Raw genomic sequence first — 19,984 nt, 5'->3', positions numbered from 1 at the left:
GCAGGACTGGGAGCTGTCGCCTGTGTTCTGCTCTGACCCACTGCCTCCTTTCCAGGGCACTCAGGGAGGGTGCAGCCCGCAGCCCTGGTGAGGTGGGAAGCCCCATAAAAAGACTGGCAGGATCCCCAGGCAGGGCCACTACTCTCCTGCCAGCACCATCCGGTTCCCTGGCCCAGCAGCTTTATCTCACTCTTTGCCTCTAAAATGGCTTACTTCTAGGAAAGTGGAACTTCTCCCTAAAATTCTATTGGTTCCTGAGCTAACTCCTGATTGGCCCATTTGTAGAGCTTCATTTGCATGGAGCTCACTCCTGATAGGTTATTTCTCTCACACCTGATTGGTTCATTTCCCTCACTCCTGATTGGTCCATTTGTCTCTCTCCTGATTGGTCCATTTCTACAAATCTTGTTCCTAATCAGTCAACTTTTGTTATATCATATTTATATATTATGTTGCAAAGTGTAAACTGGCAGCCTATAAAAGCCTGCGTAAACCTACAGACGGGGTCCAGAGCTTGGAGCGTTAACTCCTCTGGGCCCGCTGGGTAATAAACCTGAGTTCTCCAACTCTCCGAGTGCTCAGATCCAGGTTGGTGTCACAACTGAGCTGTAACACACTTTTCTGCAACACTGGGGCTTAAGGAGAAAAGAATTACCCATACCCTGATGACTGGGTACTGGAGGGACAGTCCTTGGAATCGACAGGTTCTCTTGATTCTAAACTGAGGTCAAATAGCAAGTGACAGGGAGCATCTGCTTGGGGGAGGGGGCTTTGGGGACTTGATCCCAGCACCCATGGCCCTTCCTGCATAAGGAGGGCTCCCAGCCAACTGCACACTGGGTCTTGCGGATGTAAATGCAGCCTGGTCTCAGGCCTTGGAAGGCAAGGAGGCCCCGTCACGCTGGGGTGAGCCCTGCTCTGAACCCCACCACACCCAGGCGTGGGACCTGCAGACCTTACAGCCTCAGAGGTAGCATGGGAGGCTGGCGGCAGCTGGGTCTCAGGGGATCCTATTTGCCCCCAGGCAGAGGCGGGAGGGAAAGGCAAACATAAGGGCCACATAACTTTTTGCCTCAGCTGAGATGGCTAACCTAGAGGGGTGGGCAGATTGGTGAGTGCGGGAGGGGGCAGAGGATGAGATCACGGTCATTTTTGGCTTAAAAATAACAGACACTCTTAAATAAATGTCTTCTATTTTCCAGTCATCTGTTCCAGGCACTGCACACATGTTCTATCCAAACCCAAGAACTCTGGAGGTAGGGATGGTTGCTCCCATTTTACAGAGAGGAAACTGAGACTCCGGGAAGCTAGGTAACTTTCCCTCAAGCCACGTTTAGCAAGTGAAGATGTTATTTTACACACAGAAGGATTTAAAATCCAGGCTGGGGTCAAATTCCGACTCTTCAACCTACCTGCTATGTGATCCCAGGTAAGAAGTACTTATTGTCTTTACATCTTAGTTTCCTTCCCCATAAAGTGGAGATAACGCCCACCTCACAGGGCCTTTGTGAGGCTTAAATGGGTCGAATCTTTAGACACTTGTTACAATGCCCGGCGCAGAACGAATGCTCAACACGTGACTTATTTATTCTCTCTCTACAGGCTGGGCAGTCGCCTTGGGAAAAGGAATGACTTGTAAATGTTTTCTTCACCTCCAATTACTCTCTCCTCTTATGGGGATTTCTGAAGCGCCCGTATTTTCAAGGCATTTAGAAAATGAGACTTTTTGCTGACAAAATCATGGAGGATTAAACGTCATCTGGTCTTAGCACACTTCACGTGGTACTGTCTTCCCTCGGTTCTCCAAGCTGGGAAGCTCTCGTTCTAACACATCTTCAGGAAAGTGCCTGCAATAGCACATCCTACCTGGTTGCCACATGTCCTGCCTCTTCTGGTCATTTCCTCCTCCCAGCATCTAACCTCCATCCTGCCTGGCTTCCCACTAGAACCGCTGGCACCTCCTAGTCTAGGACAGCTGTTTACCACCCATGACCTGGCACCTCTGTTGTGGCTTCGGGGTGGTTATTAAGTTCCATCTCGGTCATGTCTCTTTAGGATGGACAATCCCACTGCCGGTGGACCCAGCAGACCACCTTCCTGGAAGAAGTCGTGATCCCGAGGGTGGTTAGGACGGTGCTAGCAGCTCCTGGCACAGGGAGATGAGCCCCTTCCTCAACATGTAGACAGTTTTCCCCAGGCTGCCTGGGAGCCTTGTGTGGTAGTGTGTGTTGGAGGCGATCAGACTAGGGAGGGTGGGCTCCGCACTAGAGATGGAGACACTGGGGTGTAAAACATCTCTCTCCACCTGCCAGAGGAGCACACTCCTCGGGTGCACCCAGCCCCTCCTTCAAAGCAGAGAGACGATTGCTCTTGGCAGGCTCTCTGAAGCAAAGATAATAATATAATTTGACTCTCCCCACTCTTCATGGAAGAGATTACACGTATAATAGCCATTTTCAAGAACCTGGAATGAGGAGGCACCCGAACTTCACATCAGAGGAGACAAGTCTGCTGGTTATGTACATAGGCACCCTTTTCCGTTTTGAAAGCTCCACTGAATTCTCTCCGAAAACAGCAAATTTTGCAGCCTCTAATTTTCTTCTGTGTTGTGTTTAGCATCAAGCCTAAGAGATCCCTGTGCAGTTCAGTCACCTCTTGAAGTGTGTTTGTTTGCAGGATGGCACTGAGTGGGCAGGTCCCATCCTCTCTAATGTGGCCTGTCACTTGCCTGCCACCCGGGGACAGTGCCGTGGCACCGTCACCACGTACTCCAGTGAGCTTTCTCCAGCCCCATGTGGTGCACTGTTCCCAGAGTGAGACCTTCAGGGTTATTGACTTCCCTCCGGCCCCTCAAAGTACCAACTATCTGTCTTGGTTTCAGGAGCAAAATTCTTAATCTCAGCCAAGGGCTCTGTCTCTTTGTGAAGAACCATTTGTTTGGGCTTGTTGAACAAACTCTCTCAGGAGGAAGATTTCCTTTCTTTCCTGCGTGGCCCAGAAAATGTCCAAGCTCTGACTCCTTAAAGGTCACATGCTTACCCTTTCCCAGGCCCCTCAAATTTAACTCAATTGACGTCAGAGTCAGTGCCCTCAGTCTCAGGATGGAGCCTGGAAATCTCTTACATCTGTGCAGCACTTTGCAACTCCTAGTGCCTTTCCCTCCAGAACTTCATTTAATCTTCACAGCAATGTTGGAGCTAGGTTGGACAGGTATTTGTCTAGCTTTTCCAAAAGCAGCAGCCAAAAGCTCAGAGAGGTTAAGAGATTTAGCCAAAGTCACACAGCTGCCAGCTAGCAGGGTAGGACCCTAAGTCTTTAGAACTTTGGTCTGAGATTCTTGGCATTCACTACACTGTGCAGGTCCTGCCTCACCCCGAAACAGTCACGTGATTGTTCTGAAAATTGGAAGAGCAGTGGCACTTCCTGGACTTTTTCCTTAGGGACTTGGAGTCCAGTGGTGACCCTGTCAGTTTCTGAGTGGACTTGGGGCAATTGTAAGGGAGAAGTGCCTTTTGGGGATGGGGGTGGGAGACAAAGGTGGGCTAGGGAAATAAATATTTCTGTGTTTGTAAGAGTTCAGTGCAGAAACAGATACCCCCTTCCCGCTTTGGCACATTAAGCAGAAAACAATCTAAGGGATAGGGTGTCACCACATCCTTACATGGTGGGGAGGAAGGTACCAGGCGGCGCTTTCCGGAATGATTCCCCTGGATCCGACAGAACCCCCTGCCAGGGGAGCCACCTCCCATCGCTCCACCCACTGAGTTCTAGATCACATTCCACAGAGGTGGGCCAGGCCTGGGGAGGCTGCCACCACCGCCGACGCCACTGCAGCTGTCCCTTGCCACGTTAGAGCTGGAAAGTGGAGGCTGAAATGTCACTGTTGAGAACCCTGATGCTTCTGGCATGTTGCCGGCAGAAAACAGCAGAAGGTCAGGCAGGGTGTTAGGTAGGCAGAATCTAGTTCTCGTCAAGAACCATGGCTTACAAGAGAGTCTGGGGAATGTGGCTTTTTGTTTGCTGGTGTCCAGCCACTGCAGAGCAGGAAGGGATGCTGGAAGTGAGGTGGGAAGCTCTATAAAAAAAGACCGGCAGGACCCCCAGGCAGGGCCACTACTCTCCTGCCAGTACCATCTGGATCCCTGGCCCAGAGGCTCTATCTAACTTTCTGCCTCTGAAATGCCTTACTTCTAAGAAAGTGGAACTTACCCCTAAAATTCTGTTGGTTCCCTGAGCTCACTTCTGACTGGTCCATTTGTAGTACTTCATTTGCATGGAGCTCACTCCTGATTGGTTATTTCTCTCCCTCCTGATTGGTCCATTTCTACAAAGCTTGTTCCTAATCAGTCAACGTTTGTTACACCTTATTTATATATGATGTTGCAAAGTGTAAACTGGCAGCCTATAAAAGCCTGTATAAACCTACAGACAGGGTCCAGAGCTTGGAGTGTTAACTCCTTTGGGCCCGCTGGCATAACAAACCTGAGTTCTCCAACTCTCCGAGTGCTGCTTGGTCTCTCGCCCGGATCCAGGTTGCTGCACAACTGAGCTGTAACACTGAGCTGTAACACATCTTTTCTGCACCAGAAGGAGGCCACGAGGGTCACTAAGCAAGCCGGGGCAGTCCCCACATGGTAGCTGGCCTGATGGCCACTTTCTTATTACCAACGGAAACCCACAGGCAAGCACGCTGAAAAATCAATACTCATGACTGGCGTGGATATTCCAGAAGTCTTTATCAGCACAGGAACAACCCAGAGCATACAGCTGTGTGTCTGCCAAACACTCATGGCCACCACGTCTCTCAGGAATCATTCATATACTTCATGGTGGAGCTGAGAATTTCCATCCCGTGAAGCTCTCTCAGGAGAGAGGTAAACCTGTCACAAGCAGAACACAGACTCCAGGACATAAGTGCCAGGGTGCAGACATCTGGGCCCAGAGGCATCCCCGTCTCAGGGAGAAGCCCCCTTGGGCAGCAGCTGTAGACCTGGGGAGGCCCAAAGGTCAAAGCGGGGAGGCCCTCGGGAGGCCCACAGAACACAGCAGCACTCTGTGTGAGCGGCAGTGATCTGAGGGGCCTTGCTCTCGGGAACCCGAAACCCCCGGTAGGCTGCCACCGGCAGCCCATCCCAGCTAGCGTGCTTTGCTGTCTGTAGAAGAAAGATTTTGTCCATTCCTTCTGTTTGAACAATCAGACAGAACTTGAAAGGACCTAAGATGTCATCCAGGCCAACCCTCTGATTCTACAGAGGAGGGACCAGAGGGTGAGCCTGTAAGAGAAGGAAGCAGGCAGGCCAGAGCCCCTCCCCGTCCACGGAAGGCACCCCATCCTGTGCCGGGGCTCCATGCTCAGCCACAGGTGGGCACCTTCCAGGAGCATGAGGACCAGGTATTCCAACACATCAGATGGGGCCACAGCGGAGCAGAAGTCTGAGCTGACGGAGGGGCGACATACCCAGTCAGAGTGCAGCCTTCTGCTGGGGCTGGATGGGTGGTCTTAATCGTGCCACTCCCCATCTCGCCTGTTTCCTCCAGCACGAGAACTTACCCTCACAGGACATTCTCCCATATGCTTAGGCCCCAGGCAATAAAAAAAAAAAAAAAAAGAAGAAGCAGGGGTGGGGGTGTCTAACTGTTTCTGAAAAAACAGTGAGAGAAAGGAGGGAGAGAGAAGTGGAGGTGGTGTGAGAGGGAGAGGAAGGAGGAGGAGGAAGGAGAGAAAGAGGAGAGAAATGGAGGAGATGGTGGGAGTGGATTGGAGAGAAGATGATGGCTATTGGTGTCTTGAAAGATCCCTGTCTCATAAAAGCATCCCCAGTCCAGCTGCAGCCTAATAGCTCCCGAGTGCCCTCAGGAGACTTCCTCTAGAGAAGTAGCTGGGTTCCCCGCGGGTTCCGAGAGGCACAGAGTCCCAGCCCCGCACACCTGGGCTCGGCTGTGCACAGCTTCCCCAGGGCGATGCCCGCGTTGAGCTGGACGTCCGTCTTTTGCGCATCGCTGCCCGCCAGCTTCAGCAAGACCTGCACGATGTCTGTATTCAGCAGGGAGGAGGCTGCCAGCGGCACCTCCATGCAGTTCCCCAGGCAGAGGGCAGCGTTGCCCACCACAGTCTCATCCTCCGAGTGGAGCAGCTTCATCAGAATGCTGAGCTCTGCAGGGAGGAGGAGAACAAACATCGGTGCCCCCAGATCCCAAGCAGGAGGCTGGGACTGGAATGTGGGGGACACAGGGGGGTGGCAGGGGACGGATGTGTCACCCATTTGGCAAATCCCTATTGAGATCTGCGAAGCTCTGCAGCTCCTGGCCGTGTCTCTGATGGACCTCAGGAGCCCAGAGCAGTGCCCAGTATGACTCAGTTCTTGCGGGGAATGCAGGCTATGGATCAGACAGGTCCCTCTGAAGTCCCCGTTCGTAACCTCAACAGCCCCTGAGTGGAGGGCCACAGGCCTGCACCCTGTACCTGCAGGGCCAGGAACAGGCCCCACAGGAAGGGTTCCTGCCCCCCACTCGGTGGGGCCTGACTCAGTGCAGTCCTGTGTGGCCCAGAGGAGATGTGAGCTAGAACGTTAGTTAGCAGGTCCCGGATGACAGCAGCCAGCTTCAGTGATTGGACTAAAGCTGTTAGTCCGAGGACTCTGACATCCTCCTCAGTCACTAAAGGTTAAAGGTGCTTCCCCTGGGAAGGAAGAGGGCCCGTGCTGGGTCAGTCTAAGCAGAAGGCTTTACAGTCTCAATTTACTGTTAGAAGAGGGGAGGTAGCTCCCAGCCTCAACTCCGTTATCTTTGAGCCGTTGCACAGCTGAGTCTCCACCCAGCATGGACATGCTACCCGTGCGTGGCTGAAGGCTAATTAAAAGCTTCCAGAGCTGGAGGTGAGATGACTTCTTGCTGGTACACACTGCCGGAGTCTGGGAGGGGTTAACTGTCATCCTCAGTCTCTCCGCCCTCCTCCCCCGCAGTTCCCTTCAAGGATGGATTAACCTCTGGGTTAATGTGGGCTCCACTTCATGAAGCCATCACTTACTTTTATCGACTCTTATCACTTCTTCTCGAGCTTCGTGATAACTATTGGTGCAGATGGCGAGTATCTTGACAGCATAACGTGATGCAGTCTCGCCTCCCGCCTAGATTTCAGAATGAAATTAGAAAAACAGAATCAATCCCACGGCTGTTCGTGGCCGGAAACCACAGTGAGCAGCTGTGATTGTGCTCATGTCTTCCCAAACGAAGAGCTGCTCCACTGAGAATGGTGTGTGCCTCCCAGCAAGCCGGCCTGGGCCCCGCTGGGATGCAGTGTCACTCACCTCCTTCCTAACACGGCCGGCACCCCCGCTATGAATGGAGGCCTGTCATGTACACCCGAGTAATCACCTGCCGAAGGCTCCAGAGTGAGTGGTTGAGAAGAGAATGATGCTGTCAACTGGCAGATCTAGCGAGAAGGGAGAAGGCCCTCCCATGTCATTTCACTATTTGAGAATAAGGGCTGACTTGCTAAGGCTGTCAGGCTGACAGGCCGGCATGGAGGACATCACGAACCTAGATCGTTTTAAGAGGTGGCAACTGTCAAATCATAACCCTTAAAAATCACCCTATGCAGGGGCTTTAAAAATGCATGTGTGCATGAATGCATGCATGATGCACACGTGTGTGCACGTGATCGGCTCCGGTGGGTGTGTGGGTGGGCAAGTTACACAGAGTGAAGAATGGGGCAGCCTAAACTGACACCCACTATCCCACCCCCTCAGGACTGCCCCTGTCCCCACAGCAGCCCCCTCACAGAGCACACTTCCTGGAGCCACTGGGGTCTTATGAATAAGTCTCCCAGGGGGGTCAGCACACTCACATGGGTGAGTGAACCTCACTGAGCACATGCATCAAGGGTGGGATCCAGAGATGAAATCTAATAACTCACCCCTCCCTTCAGGAAAATCTAGTTAACTCTTGTAGTAACTCACATAGATTCATCACACTCATATCAAGGGGAAAATCTGAACATCCTTTTGTCACGTGGTTACTCTGCAGCCTGCACATCTCATAAGTGGAGCTACATCCAACCTTCTCCAGGTAAGTGGATACAGCATCGTGAGCAGGAAAACACGAGTGAAACCAGGGCCTGAGAAACCTTGCTGAAAACCACTCAGACCGTCTGTTTTTTTATTGAAGTATAGTTGATTTACAATGTTGTGTTTGTTTCTGGTGTACAGGATAGTGATTCAGTTTTACATATATATATATTCCTTTTCTTATTCTTTTTCATTCTAGACCATTACAAACTATAGAATACAGTTCCCTGTGCTCTACAGTAGGACCTTGCTGTTTATCTATTTTATATATAGTAGTTGGTATCTGCAAATCTTGAACTTCCAATTTATCCCTTCCCCCCAGTAACTGTGAATTTGTTTTCTATGTCTGTGTGTCTGTCTCTGTTTTGTAAATAAATTAATTTGCGTCTTTTTTTTAGATTCCACATATAAGTGATAACATATGGTATTTTTCTTTCTCTTTCTGGCTTACTTCACTTAGTATTGATGATCTCCAGGTCCATCCATGTTGCTCAAATGGCATTATTTTATTCTTTTTTATGGCTGAGTAGTATTCCATTGTGTGTGTGTATACACACACCACATCTTTATCCAATCACCAGGCCATCTTTTTTTAAGGACAGAGGCCATACATTTTTAAGTTAGGCTTGAATGGTAAGCAGACTTTATGTACTATATCTAATGAACAATTTACTGATTTCTTCAATGATCTTATGTGGCTGTTCAGAGAACAGTCTGGGTGGACAGTCAGAAGGGAATCCCCGTTCGAGAAGTTTAGGATCTAGTAGAGGTGAAATGGCAGCACTTTAACTGAATGAAACCCTCCTTAATTCTGTTCCCCCAATAAAATGACACTCTTGTAAATTCAGTGACATTAATTTACCTTCAGGAACTTAATCATCTTCTTCACCACTCCTGCCCTTAGAGCCTCCTCAATGATTTTCAAGGAGAAAGAAAGGGTACGACTGAGAACGCCGGCAGCTCTCTGAGGGAAACAGAAAGGAAGGGATGAGTAAAGGTTCTAAAGAGGGGAAGAGGCAAGACGGGGGGAGGGGCAAGATGGGGGAGGGGCAGGGGAGGGGCAAGATGGGGGAGGGGCAAGATAGGGGGAGGGCGTTAAGGGGTACAAACTACTATGCGTAAAATAAATAAGCTACAAGGATATACTGTACACCACAGGGAATACAGCCAATGTTTTAGAATAGCTATGAACAGAGCATACATAGCTTTAAAAAATTATGAATCACTACATTGTACACCTGAAACTTACATAACACTGTACATCGACTATACCTCAATAAAATTTTTTTCCCTTAAAATGCTGATGACCTATAAAGTTAACAAACAATTTGGTGAGGCACAAACAAAATCACTAGCATTAGGTGCAAAATATGCATCTTGATTTTAAAAATACAATGGCCAAGGAACTGATAGCAAGCACTGTTCTTTATAACAAAGCTGCTGGTAGGCAATTCAAAGGGCTGCTCACATCATCCCTGGGTGCACAGAGGCCTCGCTTGTTCCAGTTCACACTGGACCAGAGTTCAACCCTTGTAAACAAAGTCCTGGCCAGGATCCCAGGCCCTGCATCCCTTGGAAGTTCTGATGCCACCAGGGCTCTCGCTAGGTGGTAGACTTCCTGCGTTGATCCTCTGGGACTTTCAGCTTTTTGTTTATCTTTTCTGAATCTTTGTCTTTTTATTCTATTTTTGAGAGACCTCATTGATTTTATTTCCGAGTTCTGATTTTTGTTAATAGCAAGCTGTTACTGTTTTATGACCATAACACTATCATGAATCTTTCTGAAGATAGAAATAACAGTTATGAATTTTTTCTTCTGTTTCCTACATCATCTCTAGTTTTTTGGAGTCCATTTTTCTGTTTACCTTGGTCTTTTAAAAATTTATTTGTGTGGCTTTCCTGAAATGCCTGGTGACCCTTAGCTTTCCAGTCACATGTATGAAAAATGCAAAATGTTTGGGTGTGCTGTCTTTATAGGGGAGGGGGCTTGTCCGCTAACAGGTAGACAGGTGGCACTCCCAAATACGAGGAAGCAAACTGTCTCTGGTCTTTCAATTTCTTTAGGAAAACAAAAGCTCAGATTTTATGCCTGAGGAATTGATGCCTGCCTGGCTGCCCAATGCAGCCCCCCATGTCTTACTTCTGTCCCTTGTTATAGTTGGTATTCTGAAGCCTCGATCTTGCCCAAGGCCCTTCGAGACAGGTCTGCTCCCTTCCAGTTGTGCTCCCCTCCATGTGGACGCCACGCCAGGGCTTCTTCAGCCCTGCCTCGTTCATTACCACTCCTGCAGCTCCTCTCCGTCTTCCAGAAACTGGCTGAGATGACTTACCCATTGGTCACCTCTTGCCTGGTCACTTCGTCAGTGAGCGTTTCTGCCTTTTATTTTTCCCAAATGCCTTTAGTCTCACTTTATTTTATTTTTTGCTACTTTATTTTTTACTGAAGTATAGTTGGTTTACAATGTTGTGTTAGTTGCTGGTGTACAGCAGAGTGATTCAGTTACATATATATATATGTATATATATATAATATTCCATTTCATTCTCTTTTCCATTATAGGTTATTACAAGCTATTGGATATGGTTCCCTGTGCTCTACAGCAGGACCTTGCTGTTTATCTACTTTATATATAGTTATTAGCATCTGCTAACTCCAAACTCCTAATTTACCTTCCCCCACCCCTTGCCCCTTTGGCAACCATGAGTTTGTTTTCTATGCCCATGAGTCTATTTCTGCTTTGTAAATAAGTTCATTTGTGTCATTTTTTTTTTAGATTCCACATATAAGTGATATCATAATATTTGTCTTTCTCTATTAGACTTACTTCACTTAGTATGATAATCTCTAGGTCCACCCATGTTGCTGTAAATGGCATCATTTCATACTTTTTTATGACTGCGTAGTATTGCATTGTTTATATATACCACAATTTCCTCATCCAATCATCTGTCGATGGGCATTTAGGTGGCTTCCATGTTTTGGCTATTATAAATAGTGCTGCTATGAACACTGGGGTGTATGTGTCTTTTCAAATTAGATTTTTCAGTCTCATTTTAATGAGGTCTCCAGAGCGAGAAGGGACAGACTTGTGTATTATCATGTTACCAGTCTTGCTTCCCTAATCTGCTCCCTACAGGTGCTCGAATGTGGCTACAGTTGACAATATGGCTCTCTTTTCAGGGCACCCTATTAAAGGACTGGGTTCCCTGATTAGCCAGCTGCCCCGCTGAGTGAGCTGGTTAGCACCCACCCAGCTGTGGCCATGCACAGTCCTGGGCTCGTCTGGCCCAGAGTCTTTGAAGGGCTAGCGCGGAACGAGTACAAGTCTTGCTTTGTGTCCAACCACCCAGAAAGCCCCCAGTACCCAGGAACAGTGTGCTTACCACTTTGGGGTCATATGGCTTTTTTGAGGATCTGATGAAAGCTATGATGTCCCCAGCGCCAGGAAAATGCACACACACTCAGAATTTTCTGTACAGCTGCAGGGGTTTCCCGGGAACCTGAAACCTATCGTACCTTCCCGGAGCCCAGGTTAAGTGCCTTTGCCTGAGAAGTCTCAACTGACTTCAGGGAAGTTGTGGGCATGCTAGCCGCTAACAGGACACCTTTTTACACCCCTGGAACCAGTCCCTAGTCCGAGATCCTTGAAGGGCTGGTTTCCCAGATCGGCCCTGGGTGTGACGCCAATTGTTTCTTTAGGGTTAGGGCCCTGATCTAACAGGCAGAAGAGTTGGGGTGACTCCTAATGTGAGTGAAGGACACATCCCATGAGGCTGGCAAATAGTCTCTTAAATCAGATCAGCACTCTCCTCCTGATACATCATGCCAACCACAGGCCTTTCTCAGTTTGCTCATCCAAATGTCAGGAACAGAAGTAAGAAAGCCATTGCAGCGTGGATCTCCAAGGGGGCTACCATCATCATGCATCAATAGCTTCCAGCACCACTGGCTCCAAAATACACCACTGGCCTGGCTTTGTTGACTGTGGAAACGACATTCTACATCAAATCATCTGGCCTGTCCAATTGCACAGGGATGACAGATCAGATAGATTACCTTGTATAAATTGTTAAGCTCCACACCTTACAGAAAAGGGGTTCTTAACAGGACTCCTGGACTCTAGGGGGTCCACAGATGGGCATGGGGTAACGGTCACCAAATCCCCTGAAACTGTAGGCAAATGCTATATTATGTGCTTATGGACATCATTCTGAGGAGTGTGTCTGCCCCCTAACTCGGAGAGTCAGCAGAATCTCAAAGGTGTGGCAACTTCAAAGGGGTAAGATGCACTGATATTCAAACCAAACAGTGAGAACAACAAAGGAAGCTGTTTCTGGATTTCCCTGGGAGAAGCTTACTGTCAGGATGCCTCCATCCTGGCCGTTCAGTAGAGACAGGCACTTCCGGCTCACCTGCATGGCCCAAACCTGCGGTGACAGGGAGAGGGAGAAGGCGTCCGATGGCCCTGGGGGTCTGGGTGCCCACGTAGACCTGACCTCCCGCCCCTCCCTCCTTCTCGTCACCCCACGTCTGCCCACATTTCCTTCACAACATCTTCTTCCATTGCTCTCATTTCTTTCCCAAGTCTGTCTCCCCTAACTACAGGGCAACACCTTAAGAGAGAGAACTACATCGTATTTGACCTTGTAAACGCAGAAACTAGCGCTGTGCTCAGCACCCTGGACACTCAGCTGGTTTTCGGAATGAACAACTGATGGAGCGACCTGTTCACGCCTCAGCGGAGCCGAAGGACAGAGCGTCCGCCCAGCTCTCCCCACTCCGCTGCCAGTGTCTGAGGCCACGTGCTTCTGGTCTCCTTGTGGTGATGAGGACAGGTCTAGGCAACAGAATGTGTTCAGGTAGGAAGGAAAGGATGCGGTACCTCAGAGACAACAGGCGACTGAAGACACAAGTTCATCAGGAGCCCCAGAAGGGTATATATGACCTCTCTGAACAGGTCCACATCCTCCTCACACTTGGCCTTTGGAAACAAAACAAGGTGATCAATGTTCTTCCTGCCTCGCAGCTTTTCACGGTCACCTGTTTCTCTTGGCGATGGTCTCAGCATTACCCACACTCCCTAAACTGTCAGCGTCATGAACCTTCCAAGTGATGCTGGAAGATCAGACACGGGTTCTGTGAGTTGGCGTCAGTACAGGAGACCCGCACAGAGTCCCTGGTGCCTTTGCCACATGGCTCTGGCTTGGCGGGTCCTGTGTTCAAGCTGCAGAGTGAACTGCTGAAATGAACGGACCAGCCAGCTCCTCTGGAAACCCTTCAAACCTCTCCAGGTGGAGGAGACTTGATCTGGAGGCCTCTTTAAGGCCAGGTGCCCATCAAACCAAAGGGATAAGCCATTGGCCCCAGCACCCTCAAACAGAAGTTGTGGAAAAGCCAGAGAATTAAGAAGCCAATTCTCCCAAAGCAGGGAAAAGACCAATCCTGAGTGGAAAAGCTAAAATACCAAGAGGTCCAAGCAGGCGTCCCCAAATTCTTCAGAGGCAGACATCTGTCTTCGGGTGGCAGCCTCAGCACTGAGGTTTCCCATGATGGCAATGCACTGGCAGAGAGCGGAGGTGTTGGTGACCCTGGGATCTCGCTTCTGAAAGGGAAAGAAGAGAAAGTGAGCCTGCAGAGAGCAGGGCAAATAATGGCAGGGAGTCTCCCGGGGAATCCCACGCTCACCCACATGTCTAGGAACCAGGTCACATCACACGGGGCATCAGTGGGGTCACGCCGGCAACAGGAGGGAGGCACACAGAGGGGAGGACCCCAAAGCACCCTGGCCTGGAATAGGGAGGCCTGGGGCTTAATCCCAGCCATGCCACCAACCAGCTGGGAGCACCGGGGCAGGTCCTGTTCCTTCTCAGAGGCTCCCTTTCCACATCTGTGAGATACTGGGGTGTGGCTGTGCTCTCTAAGGTCCCCTGAAACTTCTGTGGCTCACTGGGGACAGGGTATAGTCACAGCCTGCTCTTCTAGAGAATGTCCTCCATCATCACCCCTTGCAATGTTATCCCTCATCAGCTCAAATCACCATACTTGTCCTCCTGACCAGGAAGGCTTCCGCAGCAGGGGACAAGGCTGCATGTGGTGCAAATGACAGGGACTGGGTCAGAAGGGGACTGATGGCGACAGACCGACTGTGCTTTCACCTAACAGCCCACATATGGCTTTTCTCCCCTGAGATCAGCTCCGTCCATATGCCATCTCCACCTGTCCTGACTGCAGTTGTTTTAATACCCAAGACTTGTGTAAATTCCAGCTGTGAATAAATGATTAATAAACCCGAGAGGCAACAGGTGTTCTGCAGAGTAAACTGTTTAGACGGTCCCGCTCGGGCTCCCGAGAGGGTCTGTCACCGGTGATGAAACGCGGGTTTGCTCACCAGAACGCCCGTCAGTGCCGGGAGAGCTCCTGGGAGGCTGGCCTGGAACCAGACTTGGAATCTGTCAAGACAACATCCGGCATGATTCATTCCTACACGTGCAAACTATAACATAAGTACAGTGTCTCAGGTAAAGGAGCAGACATACCCTGGGCCCATGTGGTTTGCCCGCGCGTGGCTGATCCATTTGGAACCAAAAAAGAATGTCACTAGGTAGGAAATGTGACTTTCACTTTTCCAAGCCTGGAAACTTGCCTTTGATGTTAAACAACGGGTCTCAGAGGGCAGCTCTCTTAGGCAGAAGCTGCTGGAATCTCTAGGTCTCTGCCGATCTGACTTAGCACCACCCCTGCCCTCCTCTTGCTCTGTGTCTACACGCCGTGCGCCGTGCAAACAGGAGACACGGTGGAAGCATGTTTACGTGTCACAGCCGTGAGGAGGGCCCCGAGGCACACACGCTCCACCTGCCAGAGGGGCCAGTACACATTCCCAGCCTGTGTCAACGATCCATCTACAGGCACAAGCAGCTCTCTCTCATTGTATGACTCCTTCTAAGTAAGAGGCCCTAAAGCTGGTGAAGAAATTTAAAAAAACAAAACAAGATGCACTAAAAAAAAAAAAAGAAACTTAAGAGTTATAAAAATCTAAGACCTTTACCGTCATTCCCAGCAGCAGCTTAGCAAAGGAAAAAAAACAAAAAAAAAAAACCAGAGGGGATGGTTACCCATGATGCCACTGGCAGCCCAACAAGACGTTCATCCTTACTGTGTTACTGTGTTACTGTCTCCTCTCCCCACATCTCTCTTTCTCATTTATTCAACGTTCATCTGCCAGGCAGTTCCTATCAGACACTGATTAGGGGAAGAAGCTTCTCCAGCACATAGCAGGCTTGCCCACTGCGAGAGGTTCCGTTCTAAGGTACATTACTGCTTCCAATCTCGTTGAGGGCTGGGTCCCCCTGCACCCAGAGGGACTGGATGGGAGCGGCTGACCACTGCCCCGGAAGACATCAGTTCTACTCAGTGAAGTTTGTGATGCTCCGGTGGCCAAGCCCCCCATGTGCTGCACGGTATAGAAGATCAGACAGTTCGACAAAGGTCGAAGAAGATATATCAATTTCTAGAAAGAAAAATTACCTCTTTTCCTGAGACAAGCCTGTGAGCAGTCCCATGGCTGAGCTGGCCTTCTTATCTGAGAAATCAAGAAATGACACCAGGGCTTCCAACAACCTGCAAAAATCCATAACACCCTCAGGGAGGGCTGACCTCCAGCTGACAGCATCCCCAACATGGAGGCCTTGCATGGAGACAGGGGAGGAGTTGGCACCTTGATGAAATAAGATGAGAGGGTGGCATTGCCACACCCACCCCCCAGGAAGCCCAGCTCCCTGCCCACCCCAGTGAGGCAGACACTCTCCCTTGGGACCGGCTCTACCACTTAATGGGAGGTCCCGGGGGGTGAACAGTTTTAACCAAAGTTCATTGATGCTGACGTGGGAGGAATCTCTGGTGCCTCTGCCGTGAGACTCTGGCTCGGCCAAGTTGAATCACATAAATGACAACTAAATGGCATGCTTACTAATCTGCTGATGACTGAGTGGGAGGGCCCCCTAATGAAGTGGGGGATGGAATAAAGATTTAACACAATTTTGACAGACTGCTGAATATAGCAGAAGAAATTTAAGAGGGTGAAACTCAAAGCCCTTCACTCAGAGCGCTGGAAATTCTGCGTGAGTAACAGAATTGGGAGACCTGGTTAATAATTGATTCATGTGAAAAAGACTTAGGGGTTTTTAGCCAATTGCAAACCCATTATGAGCAAACAGTCTGGTGCAGCTGCCAAAAAAGTCCTCCCTAACTGAGAGTTTGAGATTTGCAGACACTACTGTACATAAAATGGATAAACAACAAGTTTCTACTGTATAGCATAGGGAACTATATTCAATATCTTGTAGTAACCGATAATGAAAAGGAATACAAAAAGGAATATATATATGTATCTCTATGACTGAAACATTACGCTGCACACCAGAAACTGACACAACACTGTAAACTGACTATACTTCAATAAAAAAAAAACCTAATGGAACCTCAGGCTGCCTTAACAGACTGACCAGCACCAGGACAACGGGAGTAGAAGACATCTGTCCATCTAGCGAACCCAGACCAAGCACCTCCGGCCTGCTGAGTGTTGTGCTCAGTACTGGGACACAGTACTGAGCTCCCGGTCTCCTACAGCGACATGCGTTCAGTGCTATGTTAGAAACAGACACAGGTCCAGCGGGCATTGAGCCACCTGGCCAGAGGTGTGGGAGGATGGAGGTGGCAACGCCATTTCCACATCACTTGACACTTGAAATCGGCTGAATGTGGAGCATCGGCCAATCAACACCTACTGAGCACTGTGTGCCAGGCGATGTGGTGGGTCCTGGGGCCACAGTGGTGAAAACGAGACAAGGTCCCAGCTCCAAGGAGCTTGTGGGCCACTGTCAGGTACGTGGGTGCAGGGGCGGAGCATCTGAGGCAGAGCACACGTCAGTCACAAGGACAGTGAGGCATAAAATCGCAGAGGCACACTTGGGGACTGCCGGCGGGCCCTCACAGCTGGTCCTTAGGGTGTGGGCATGCAGTGAGGCTAGAGGGCTGAGCAGCGCCAGCCTGGGTCGTGGTGGGCCTTCTGCAGCCTTCTGGCTGGCTTGCCCTTTCCCCGGCAGGCCTGTGTCCCCAGTGTGGACGGTGGATGACTTGCTTGGTGGTGGTGGATTTTAGGGGGGCTGCAGACTCTCGAGCCCATCCATCTCTGCATTTCAATAAAGCCCCCAGGTGATTCCTAGGGATGGTATTTCCCAGTTGTCCAAGAACGAGACTTATAGGCAGTAGAGATTCAGGTCAGCATTTTAGGTAGGAAAATAACAGGACAGACGTGCACTTTGGACAAATCCCTTTGGTGGCACAGAGGAGGCTGGACTAGAGCAGGAAGTGCAGGAGGCAGGGACTCCAACGGGGTGGGCGGAGAACTGCTGCTGTCCAGACAATAAAGGTTAAGGGACTGAGCCGAGATGGAGCAGAATAAGATGTACAGCTGGGAACACAGAGGCCCCGCGATGACCTAGAAAGGGTGATGGGAGATGCTGGAGCCAGAGGGAAAGGAATCCAGGAGATGCTGAGGAGGTAGGACTGACAAAGACCATCTTCTTACGGATGTCGGGGTAGGAAATGCATCTATGAAAACAGGAAATTCAGGTAGATGGTCTGGTTTGAGGAACCACTTTTGATTTATGAAGTTTATGATGCCTGTGACGTGGAGGTGGAGGTGCCCAGGGGCAGAAGGATGCTTCCTTCTAGCACTTGAGAGAGAGACTTAGACGTGATCAGTAGGGCCAAGGGTAGGATCCTGGGGTCCCTGACTTGGAAGAATGGAGGCATCAAGGGGGCTCGCGAAGGAAACAGAGCAGGAAGAGCAGGGGGTGGGAGGAGGGCCAGGAAGATGAGATCTTTAGGACCAGACGCATCGGACCATAAAGGGAGATAAAGACCTATTTAGGAGTATGGCCTCCAGTTACCCACATTCATGGTACTGGGCTTATTCAGCAGCCTTATTCAGGAGGGACCTGGAAGTCGAACCACCCGAGGAATGGTTGAGGAAACCTGGATGCTTAACATGGAAAAGATCGGTGTCTTCAGATGCGTTCAGCCGTGGAAAGCAGGAGAGTTGATGCAAGCAGTAGGCATTTGACAGAATGAACCACGGCCCCCACAGAGGGAGGCAGAACTGTCCCGAGTGCTGTGGGCAGGCAGTTTGTGCTCGGTGTAAGGAGATCAGTGTACATCAGTCAGAACTGTCCCGGGGCAGGACACGCTCCTCTCATCAGCTGCGAGAGACCCCGGCCAATGAGCTGCTATGGCACCCGTCCCAGTCCAATGGAGACAAACAGAATGCGAACTCTGGAATCTTCCCCAGAGGGCGTCGTGCACGGGCCCTGCTGGGCTACCCCCGAGGGGACGTCAGTGCTGGGTGGGCTGGACTGTGTTGTTGCTAAGGTCCCAGGTAACGCCATACTTCTGGAAAAGCCCAACTTTCTCCAGAGAGCATTCCAGTGTCCCCACCGTCAGAAACCATTTGTTTCAGTTAGTTCAGAGTATTCCTCCCAGCGTAAATCTGTTCTCTTCCATCCTGAGGTGAACGCTGATGAGCACAGAACAGCACAGAAGAGGGCCAGGAGGCCTAAGATTCTCTGGGTTTTGTCCTCGGAGACATAAACAATTGGGCTTCTCCAGGTGACAAAACACACCCCCTACCTGGACCACGGAGGACAGGGTAGCCCTTTCTACTCCCTCGCCTCTCCCTTTTTTGGAGGCAGCTGGCCTGCTCTGCTGACAAGTAGCTGATGGACCAGGTAGATGGATCACAGGTCAGAAAATGGTCTCATGTAACTAATAAATGCACTTTCAACTCAACTTAGGACCCTGAACAATCGACCCAGAAGAGAGAAAGTGATTCTAAAAGTCATTACTGAGTCCACACCATGCGTCAGGGGTAACACGAGTTGCTTTCTTTGCTGTGGCAGGTGCTGTCCGCTGGGGAACCCACAGACATGCTGCTGGCCCCCTTCTGCCCTGCCTGTTCTACACACAAGTTGGAACTAACTTCCCCACCATGGTGGCATGTTTCATAATTCTGACAAGAGAGAAACAAAAGTTGTAGCTTCTCTTAATAAAAGGGACACACCTGGCTGGTGCTAACCTGTCTTCAAGAGGGATGTGATGTTTGGAGTTGCAGCAGCCTTGTGTGACCATGAGGGAAGGGTCAGGAGAAGGACAGAGACTTTGATCTTGACATCTCTGAGCCACTGAACCAGCTACCTCCATCTTTAGTCTTTCTGTTATGTGAGGAAAACAAGACGAGCTTCTCTGGGTCAAGTATTCTGTCAAATGCAGCAGAAAACTTTTAATCGGCTACATGCATCCCCTCTCTGACTCCTCACCATAGATCTGTGATGCCCATGAGACTTCAGGCCCACCAAGGCTTTCCTGGGTCACAGAGGTAGAAAGAGACAAGCAGAGGATTTGCGCTCCCGACTGCTTGAATCTAAAACCCCCGCACTTTCCACAAAGGGATACTGGCCCTCGCTCAGCTCCTGTCCATGCACATCTGTCCCTTCAATTTGTCACAGGGGGAAAGCATCTGGGGAGGACTGTGGTACCCGTGTCTCTCTGTGAGGTCACGGGACCTGTGTACAGCCCTGCCCTGTTTCAAACGATCTCATTTCGTTTCAGAGAACATGTTCTACCTCTTCCCAGTTTAACTGGAGATGGACATTAAGGAGGAGACGGGCACCAGGGTAAAAGGCAGAGGCTTCTTTGTCTGAAGAGAGGAGGCAGGATCGCAGGAGATGATCAAGCATGCCAAGGCACTGGGAAACATTCAAACGGAAACTCAAGCAATTCCGAGATAGCTTGGGGGAAAAAGCTTATGAGGACTCGAGCTACAGTTACTCAGAGACCAAAACCAAACGAAAAAACATGCTGA

At 50.0% G+C, this 19,984-nt stretch overlaps 1 protein-coding gene across 1 annotated transcript in view; it reads right to left on the bottom strand.

The window, feature by feature from the left end:
* Window positions 1-4,721: 4,721 nt before the first annotated feature.
* TTC12 (tetratricopeptide repeat domain 12) overlaps window positions 4,722-19,984 on the bottom strand; it is a 39,978-nt gene continuing 24,715 nt past the window's right edge. The window contains exons 14-22 of the mRNA XM_010983290.3: window positions 15,592-15,684; window positions 14,456-14,516; window positions 13,532-13,669; window positions 12,950-13,048; window positions 12,426-12,494; window positions 8,929-9,030; window positions 7,028-7,127; window positions 5,929-6,154; window positions 4,722-4,880 (exon numbers count right to left, since the gene is read on the bottom strand). Of these exons, the coding sequence (XP_010981592.3) occupies window positions 4,805-4,880; window positions 5,929-6,154; window positions 7,028-7,127; window positions 8,929-9,030; window positions 12,426-12,494; window positions 12,950-13,048; window positions 13,532-13,669; window positions 14,456-14,516; window positions 15,592-15,684 (964 nt within the window). The 3' untranslated portion in view covers window positions 4,722-4,804. The remainder of the gene's footprint in view (window positions 4,881-5,928; window positions 6,155-7,027; window positions 7,128-8,928; window positions 9,031-12,425; window positions 12,495-12,949; window positions 13,049-13,531; window positions 13,670-14,455; window positions 14,517-15,591; window positions 15,685-19,984) is intronic.

The sequence above is a fragment of the Camelus dromedarius genome, chromosome 34 (genome assembly GCF_036321535.1).
Source record: "Camelus dromedarius isolate mCamDro1 chromosome 34, mCamDro1.pat, whole genome shotgun sequence".
NCBI classification, from domain to species: domain Eukaryota; kingdom Metazoa; phylum Chordata; class Mammalia; order Artiodactyla; family Camelidae; genus Camelus; species Camelus dromedarius.
The sequence above is the reverse complement of the archived record's forward strand: the minus strand, read 5'-3'. Positions and strand labels throughout refer to the sequence as shown.